We start from the raw sequence: 10006 nt of genomic DNA on the forward strand, positions 1-10006 counted from the left end.
TATAAACATTTTATACAAATAAAATCAATAGTTAAAAATACAAATTTGTTATAAATAAATGCATGAAATAAATAATAACAAAATAGATCATGAATGAATTATAAAATATGATAAATAAATAAAAACTTAGATTAAAACAAAAAACGTATGTTATCAGTAAAACTTAGTAATGTAACCTATATTTTAATATTTAATATTTTCCAAACAAAATGTAACATATTTATAATATTTACTTTTTACAGTCTAAATTGGACCTTCATACAAAAAATTGAAATTGAAATTCTTTTAAATTTTATGATGGGGGTCCCTCGTATGAGGATAATCATCTATGGGGGTCCGTGGCATCTAGAAGACCAAAAACCCCTGCCCTAATTCACAATGTTTATGTATTGTTAAAGGCATAATCATATGAAAAACACATTCATCTGTAATTTCAATGCAGCTAACAAACACAGCAAATGGCTTTTTTGAACCGTTTTCTCCTGATCTATCTCCTCACACTCATCTCTGTTTGATGTCGTTGGGGAAAACTCCTCTTATCTCCTGCCAGAGTAGCTCGGGTAGTGTCAGCAGCAGTACTGGGCCAGGAGATAAAACACTCTGCACAACACTGCTGGGACACTGAACAGTTCCCAAACATCATCAATGCTCAGGGGTCTTCAGTGGCAGCATCTCAGCCAAGTGTTGGCTGTTCCAAACTGGCCCTAACCCTGTGAGGGCAATGATCGCCCTTCAGCTATAATTTTACTATTCTGACTTATAACTAAAAAAACTACATTTCATCAAATGTAAAGTTCAGTTGAGAGTAGGGATCATTTTTATTACATTTAATGTTTTTTTTTATTACATTTAATTAGCAAAATGTATAAAATCCCATATAAATATTACTATTTTTGCAAAAACCATGATACACAACTATTCAAAATATTTGTAATAAATGGCAGGAAGAATAAAACAATATTTATTTTATTTAGCGAAGATGCATCAAATTGGTCAAATGTGACAGTTAAGACATTTATAATGTTACAAAAGGTTTCTGTTCCAAATAAATGCTCTTCGTTGAACTTTCTATTCATCAAAGAATCCCAAATTTAAAAAAAAAAAATGGATCACAGTTTCCACAAAAATATTAAGCAGCAAAAATTGTTTTCAACATTGATAATATTAAGAACCATTATTCATATTTGAACACCAATAATAATTGATAACTGAGAAACAAAATAGGAATTGGAATGATTTCTTGAGGACGTGGCACTGAAGACACTGAAAATTTAGCGTTGCCATCATGGCAAAAAACACAGTTCTTTTAAATTGTAGTAATATTTCACAATATTATAGAAACAACATACTGTATTTTTTGAAAAAATAAATGCAGCCTTGGTGAGCACAAGAGACTTTTTTCAAAAACATTCAAAAATCTTGTGTGTGTGTGTGTGTGTGTGTGTGTGTGTTCTTATTTATATATGTATACAGTTATAATGCACAATCTTTAACAAAATTGATTTTCCAAGAATGCAAATGATAACATAACTAAAACATTTACTTGTTTGCTTCGACAGTTTGTTTTTTAATAGCTGTTAAACTGTGTGCATAAGGCATCCACCGTTTCCTGTTGATTGGACACAGCAAACCCAGAGGATGTACAGGAAATGAGCACAGATGAACCTTGGCAGGGGGTGGTATGAGCCATACTGACTTCCTACTCGTTTCACTTGATCACTCTGCTGGACTCCGATTGGTTGGATAACTCCAGATGGCCCCCCTTGATAGGAGAAGGGCTTTTGAGACAGTGCCTCGGAAACCACTGACTGTCAACTCATCTACTTGGCAGGAAAAGCTTTCTCAACTCGGGGTGGGTTTCCTTCATACATGGTTAGGGATGCAGTAAACATATCAACATGGCTTGCGACATCTCTGTATGGTAGAAATGTTATTAAGTATTTTCTAAAAATGCTGTGTTTCATGTATGCAATATTTCATATGTGCAAAAAAAAAAAAAAAAACATTCAATGAAAATCTGAGAGCCACAGCAAGACAAAATATTGTGCAAAATAAATATATTCGTTGTCTAAGGAATGGATTTTAGCAAAACTGAATTCTACTATAGTTTCTGTAGAAACTGAAATAAATTTAGAATGGAACCGAAATAAATGTAACACAAGCTAAACTGTTCTATTCAAAATCCAAAAAGAGTTACCAAAAAGCAATAATTTTAATTTCTATTTTTTTAGATGTTTGTTTTTCATATCAGCCAATTTGCCCCATATTGTATGTTTTATGGCATGAAATCTAATGGCCTAAATGTATTTTTCACTGACATCAAAATAGCATAATAGTGTAAAATATCAACTGTGATATGGAAAAAATTCATTTACTCAGCATTTTAACAAGGAACAACTCATAAAACATGTTTTACTTTACACCTGTTGCTTGATTAATGGTTGAACGTTACAGGGATAAAGGTCAAAGGTCAAAAATGGCTAATAAAGGCCATAAAAGGAATAGTTCACCAAAAAAGCTAATTCTGTCATAATTTACTCACCCTAATGTTGTTCCAAACCTGTGTGTGTTTCTTTCTTCAGCTGAGCACAAAAGAATATATTTTGGTAACACTGTACTTAAAGTCTTTATGTATAACACATTATACAGGGCTATTAAAGGATATAATGCATTATAATTATTCTAAAATGTGCATTGTAATACATTATATCATGTCGGAAATAATTATAACCAAATTTAAAATGCATAATAATTAATTGATAAATGTTATAATGTATGTAGTTACAATTATTCATGAGATTGTACAATACATTATAAGGTGCATTGCAAGGAATACTTAATGCATTAAAACTACTTTTATACGGCATTAAACACAAAGTTTTACCGATATTTTAAAGAATGTTAGTAACCAAACAGTTGACAGTAGCCAATGACTTCCATAGTATGGGGGAAAAATACTATGGAAGTCAATGGTTACTGTCAACAGTTTAACTGTAACATTCATATCGGAACGAAAGCAAAAGCTTACAGTAAATAGTTGTTGCATAAAATAGCCTACATGTTTAGGATTTAGAAATCAGCAATTGAAACTGCATACAGATTTAACCAGAAATCTGAATACTCTAAGGGAGATCATTCTCTTATTATTTTGGCTCTGCAAGAGTAGGCTATGATTTATTGAAAGCCCAGCCCTAATAGGAAATGCCATTGGATTGACTGATCATTTGCCACGGAACATGTCTTGTCTCAATAACAAAAAACTGAAACGCATCCTCTTACTGGATGTGTTTGACATGCTCTGTTTGAATTACGGCCCAGGTTGCCTTTAGCATACTGGAGAAGAGATCCATCACAGGCTGACTGAGTAATCACAGTAAGGCGTATTTCCTGTAAGGAGAGAGTCTGACTCTCTGATAGCATATACTCTGAAACAGCAATAGCTTCGTGCCTAATCTCAGCTTTAACTATTGTTGGTTCAATTTTGAGAAGCATGTGCGAACACCATTATTTGGACTAAGTAAAAACATTTTTGTGACTACAAGTTTGTGATTCGATGATTGTAAACTTCAGATGATCAGTGATCAAAGTAGACACCTATTTGTTTGTGACATTGATAGATATATCAATGGACTTTAATGTTTAAGTTGAGGACTGCTGCTGCTGTTACTAAACACAACAGAGAGCGGAAATGAGTCACTCGTTGAAAGAGAGCTTCACTCTCCCATGAGATCTTCCTCTAATCAGTATTGTTCCTGAAAGAAAACACCCTTTCAATAGAACAGTGCTATCAAAGAACAGCGCAACCATGTTAACTGCTTCCTGTATTTGCCAAACAAAACCTCATACAATTGCATTCACATGGTTTTTGAATAGTTTATGAGTTTTACAGAAAGAAGAAAGCAAAAATAAGCTTTACTTTAAAAGTATTTGCAATATAAATACCTCTTGTAAGGGATAAATGCTTCATAAGCATGAAAAGATACACATATGCAATAGGAGAATATAATTTATTTTGCACAAATAAATATAGCCTTAAAATGCTATTACATAATGTAGTCAACCTATTACAAATAAATTAGAAAATGTGAATGATTAAATATTAATTAGCAATTTTTGTAATAATTTATTGCATGTACTTATTCATTTTTGCTTGTACATATTTTATTTTTGCAGGGGATTTTTTGGAAAGAAAGTTCGAGTTGACAGCAAGCATTCACTTCCATCTATCTGGTGCCATCTGCTGGACCATAGTTTGATTTACATTAAATAACGATGTAACGTTGTAAGGACTTGTTTCGTCGTTTAAAACCTTATATTTTAGCTGAAAAATAAACAATAATAATAACAACGTTAAGAATGGTCGAATCGAGAAAGGGGTAGTTTAGCATGATATAATCGACATTTGGCATGATATTGAAAAAAAGAAAGCCTTATCAGCGAAATAAAATAAAACACCGTCCCAAAACAAAATACTAAATCTAACATTTTAATCCTCTGTTCATTTTCCTTTATCTTCATGTCTATATAAAGGCAGCCTGTTCGTTTCGCACGCGCTCAGTGACAAATCCAAATGAGGGAGTCATTGTGAGCCTGCTTTGCAACTGACTAAAATCTTAGTATTTTCTGCCAACTTCGTGACTCTTTCCTATGCGTTTCATAAATTATCTTTTTTTTTTTTAGTTGTATTTTCATCGGACAATAAGTAAACGTAATAATAACATGCATATAAATGTCAGTGAGCCACAGGCATAACCCTGGACGCCCCTAAACGGGGCCCTTCCTCATTATAAACCTTTTCCTCGCCTCTCACTCGCTCTCAGTTGTCGGTGAGGCCGGCGGGGCGGATCCTATAGTAAATTGGAAGAGAAAATAAAAGCAACACAATCAACGCTTCGGCTTATTTGCCTTCAGACGATTACTTTTCTTCCTTGTGGACATATTGCGCATAAAGGTGAGCACATATTTGAATCCAAGTTACAGACGTGAACGTTATATAGTCTGGATCTTGTGATGATTTGGACACAGTTTCAGTCTAATATGCGGACAATGGGTTGCTATGACAGTGTTTTGGAATTTTGCAGTCTACTTCTAGCGTTTGTGAAATATCTTTATCATTTTTAGAGTTTGAAATATTAAAAAAAAATATAGACGTGGATAGGATTTTATTCATAATAAGTCCCTGTCGCGTCCAGCTGAACATTTGCTACTATCAGACAAAATCTCGTCTGCATAATTTCGTTATATAATAGTTATATGATTACCTTATTATTTGAACACGTATGATTAATAACTTGGTATCATAACTGAAAGATTTGGTCGATCTGATTGAAAGAGTAAGTGGATGAGATATGATCGAAAATGAAACCATAATCGATCACAGCAACTTACATGTACAAATGCTGTTTTCAGCATGTCAGTATTTTATTCTGATATTAAAACTTAACCTTTATCCTTAATTAGATGCCCTCGGCAACAAATGGCACCAGGACTGTGAAGTCTGCCAGCCCAGACTTGGGATCTGCTCCCGGATCAATGAACCAAATCACAGCCAGCAACCAGCTGACTGGAACCCAATCAGAGGCCCTGAAGCAGGTGCTGGTGGTTCTTGAAAAGAAAGTGCGCAATATGGAGAAGAAAAAGGTAACTTACTGGTTTTTGTTGTGTCCCGCGTCCTCAGTTCACTCCTCTAACCCACATCCCTCGTGCCTTTTGTACTCCGTTATTTATTTCACACAATCTGATGAAGTTTCTATACATTTCTTTTGACTATGTAAGTAAACGCACATCATCCTAGGATCTCAATGGTGTGACTTATTGGTAAATGGACAATAAATGGGTTTAATCGTCAATCACAAATGCTAACCGGCTAGCGTTTGTAGTTTTAGCACATGCTAGCCGGTCAACTTTGGACGTTATTCCATTTCTCTTGACAAATGTATTACATAGTTACTTGTTTACGTTCTCTATATAATCCGCGATAGGACGCAAAGTTATTTCTTGACATTTTTGTCAGTTTCTACGATCACTTTGTTTCGCGCGCACATGGAGATAAAGCTAAGATGGCGTCCTAAAACAGGACCAGCATGCTAAAAACGGGGAAACTGCCGGCGCAAAAATGCTTTTAAATGAGTTGTTAATGTTTTGGAGTGTCTCAGGCTCGTCTTACCGAGGTAAATGTGTCAGAGGCAGGTCCTCAGGACACAAGTTAAACGCCTTAGCTCCGCAGGAGAGACTTTTAACTTGGTGACAGTGCAGCACATTGCTTTTAAATTGGTTGATTTATTGGCTTAATGTCGAAAATTAAGGGATATATTTCGTTAATGGGATAATTCACTTGGGAGGGGTAAATAAAATAAAATTGCCATTGACTCCCCCCTCATGTTGTTTCAAACCTGTTTAACACAAAAGTGGATCAGGGTTATGTTGCTTTTTATTCTTGGTGCGGTTCGCTTTCACAGGGCAAAGTTTCTAAACCAGGGGTGTCCAAACTCGGTCCTGGAGGGCCGGTGTCCTGCAGAGTTTAGCTCCAACTTGCCTCAACACACCTGACTGAAGTTTCTATGCCTAGTAAGAGCTTGATTAGCTGGTTCAGGTGTGTTTAATTAGGGTTGGAGCTAAACTCTGCAGGACACCGGCCCTCCAGAACCGAGTTTGGACAGCCCTGTTCTAAACGGACCAAATTTGTTAATACAAGTCAGGCGCGTGTACTGTATTGTACAAACTGTTGTCTCATTGGTCAAAGTTTATTTTCCGGGATTCCACTTAGCTGTCACGGCTGTCATCCATCAGGATGGAACGACAACAGCATTTTTTTTTTAATTTATTTTTATTTTTTTTGTGGCTGTCCTTATATTAATTTATCATTTTGAGCAGGGAGTACAGGATTCATCGGGAAAACATTTTTAAAATGCACCTACTAGGAAGAAGAGCAATAAGACGGCATTATAAAATGAAAAAGTGCGCTTTTTTTATTTTGAATGGCGAAGACGAGCTCACCCACAGACGTGTACGTGTTCACATATGCCCAAACGAACCGAGCTAAGGGGGGAAACGCGCCAGGTTCCGAAAAACGGGCCAGGTGTGAAAGCACCCTTAAGCAGAATGACATTATTTTTGTCTGATTCCAACATTATGCATTTGTGGAAAGTGAACTTGCCCCATCTCTCACCAACTTGTGAAATGGGATAATCTCCACATAACTCAACCACATGCTGGAGCTTTCTGGAACAAAGTCCTCACTCTTGATCCACTTTGAATGGGGAAATTAGTTTAATAATTGCAAATATTATGTGCAATGTTCTTCAAAGGTTTTTGTCTTTCAGTTCAGTCAAGGATGCATAAAACGGTGACATTGAAAAACATGGATAATGTTACGAGAAATAAGTTACATTTTAAACTTTATTAAAAGAATCATGGAGAGTTTATAACTGTTTTCTAAAAAAATATTAAGCAGAACATCTTGATTTTACAATTGTTTCTGAAGGATCATGTGACGCTAAAAGCTGACTTCTTTCAAAAACATAACCTTACTGACCCCAGAATCTTTAAAGATATATGCATGCTCATTTGTATTCTTGCATACAATTGAGTGCGAACGTTTATTTTGAATGGCCTGATCATATGCTTTATCTCTGTCATTTGTTCTTGTGATGACCAATTCAGCTGGAGTTTGAGATGGGGAAATGAATACATACACCTGTGAGATGACTTCTACATTGTACTGTCATTTTATTATACAGCTTGTTTATTTTTCTAATTTATTTCTATTTTTTTGTCACTTGTCTTCTTGCAGAGCAAGCTTGATGACTATCAGGCCAGAAACATCAAAGGGGAACGTCTCAACCAGGACCAGCTGGTGGGTAAACACTCCATATTTTTTGTTGCCTGTTAATTTTCAGATTCCTGAAATCTGTCCTTTTTCTAAATCAATCCAGGAAGCCCTGTCTAAATACCAGGAGGTAATCCATAACCTTGAGTTTGCACGAGAACTGCACAAGAGCTTTTTGGCGTTGGGTCAAGAAGTGAGTACATGAAAATTTAATTTACTCTCTTCCATAGCCTAAGGACCTACAGTTTATTTTTTTGTGAATGTGTGTAGATCTACTACTGAAATTCACTGGAAGGTTTATACATAAGTGAGAATGTCTCCTGCATCTATTGCTTTGGGTAGATCCAGAAGAGTGTTAAGAAAGCAGCACGTCGTGAGCAACTCCAGCTTGAAGAGGTGGAACAGAAAAGGCTGAAACGGGTTCTGGAGCTGCAGTTTCTTCTGGACCGACTTGGGGATGAAAGTGTGCGGCAAGAGCTACTTCAAGGAGCTGGGGGACCTTCGCTGCTTACCGAGAGCGACCTTACTTCCCTGGATGAGTTTCACAAGCTTGTGGGGCCTGAACGTGACCAAAACATCAGGTGAAGTTGACGGTGTCATCCCAATCCACTACTTTTCTCCATTTCGAAATTGCTTGCAAATGAAAACTATACTGTAAACAAACAGAAGAATTGTTCTTCCAACTGTAACTCTCTGAATTAAGAGTTTAAGTTACATTTGGATCTCTCAGAGAATACATTTCAGACCGCTTGAGGTCTCGGCATTGGCAGAGCATGTTAAGCTTGACTGCTTCTTTATAACTGTACTTATAATTATTTATTGTCAATTTGACAGTGTGCATCCAGGAAGATTTGAAAGTTTAAAGGGTTACTTCACTTGAAATTAAAAATGGTCAATTACTCAACCTAACAGTTTTAAACGCAAATGATTTGAGTTTATCTTTGAAACACAAATGTAGTTTAGCTTTGAAAAACAAATGAATAATGAAACGGGAGAGGTTTATGTCCCTCCATTGAAAGTCAATTTTTCCAAACGTTTGATGCTTGAAGAAATTCATAGACGTTATAAAAGAGATCCATATGGATTGAGTGCAGATTGGGGGAAATTCTATTTTCTCTCTCTAATATTATATAATATAATATGTAGTATGTTTGGTTAAATAAAAAATTGTTTGCTTATTTTTTTGATTTGTATATTCATAATGGGATGCTTTTCTCACACAGGTTAACTGACCAGTATCAAGAAGCATCACAGCACTTATGGGAACTTTTAGAGGGGAAGGACAAGCCTGTAGCAGGAACAACATGTATGTCAAATTGACTTTTTAATCTTCTTTTTCGGGTCTGATAGCTCATAAAATCTACGTGTAGGAAGTTTAAAGTGAAAATCCATTAATAATTTTATGATTTTGTGGTGTGCATCAGCTTTTTGTGGTTTTTAAGAGGTAAAATTATTCATCTGTTTTATATTTTCCTTGCTAAATATAAACTAGTATCCAACTGTCTTGGAAACTATTTCCTCGATCAAAATATATTTTTGTGCATGTTGGTACAAGGAGCTTTATACTTGCAGTTTCAGGAAAAATCTCGCACTATGTTTTGGAAGCTTTCACATGCATTTTTGTATATATATATATATATATATATAGTGATTATAGAATGTTGCATAAACTGTTACGCATCATTCTTGAGTTTTTACCAAAGGTTTACTAAAGCAAGACATAGATAATAGGCAAAGGTAGCATATTCTGCAGCATTCAGCCATGATGCATGTGCTGACTCAGCAGTGGGTGGAGTGGTATGATCCATGTCCCCTGTTTTCTGTATCACAGTGTGATCCTGCAGCTGTGTGCTTGGGGAAACTCTCCAAGGGACACTAACTGTGAAAGATCACATGATCAATGAGGGGAATCCATAGGTCAAAGTTAAATTTTTGCCCAAGTTTGAGATATATAGCAGTCTTGATGCTAGCGGCATGTTAAACGGTTAGTTCACCCAAAAATTAAAATTGGACTGTTTTTTTTACTCACCCCCGATGCATCCTAGGTGTATATGACTTTCTTCTTTCAGACGAATCCAGTCGGAGTTATATTAAAAATTGTCTTTGATCTTTCAAGCTCTATCGTTGTACTCAGCGGGTGTTGCAGTGCTTCGGTTCAAAAGACCTGAAATAAAAAGC

General features: G+C 35.7%; 1 protein-coding gene across 2 annotated transcripts in view; it reads left to right on the forward strand.

Annotated features, from left to right (window-relative positions):
- The first annotated feature begins 4799 nt into the window (after positions 1–4799).
- The window catches only part of LOC107656847 (caprin-1), a 17405-nt gene continuing 12198 nt past the window's right edge, over positions 4800–10006 (forward strand). For both annotated transcript variants that reach the window (XM_016444793.1, XM_016444794.1), the window contains exons 1-6: positions 4800–4951; positions 5461–5640; positions 7793–7855; positions 7935–8021; positions 8171–8409; positions 9052–9134. In XM_016444793.1, the coding sequence (XP_016300279.1) occupies positions 5461–5640; positions 7793–7855; positions 7935–8021; positions 8171–8409; positions 9052–9134 (652 nt within the window). In that variant the 5' untranslated portion in view covers positions 4800–4951. The remainder of the gene's footprint in view (positions 4952–5460; positions 5641–7792; positions 7856–7934; positions 8022–8170; positions 8410–9051; positions 9135–10006) is intronic.

This window comes from Sinocyclocheilus anshuiensis, unplaced genomic scaffold (assembly GCF_001515605.1).
Source record: "Sinocyclocheilus anshuiensis isolate Anshui unplaced genomic scaffold, SAMN03320099.WGS_v1.1 scaffold2069, whole genome shotgun sequence".
Classification (NCBI taxonomy): Eukaryota; Metazoa; Chordata; class Actinopteri; order Cypriniformes; family Cyprinidae; genus Sinocyclocheilus; species Sinocyclocheilus anshuiensis.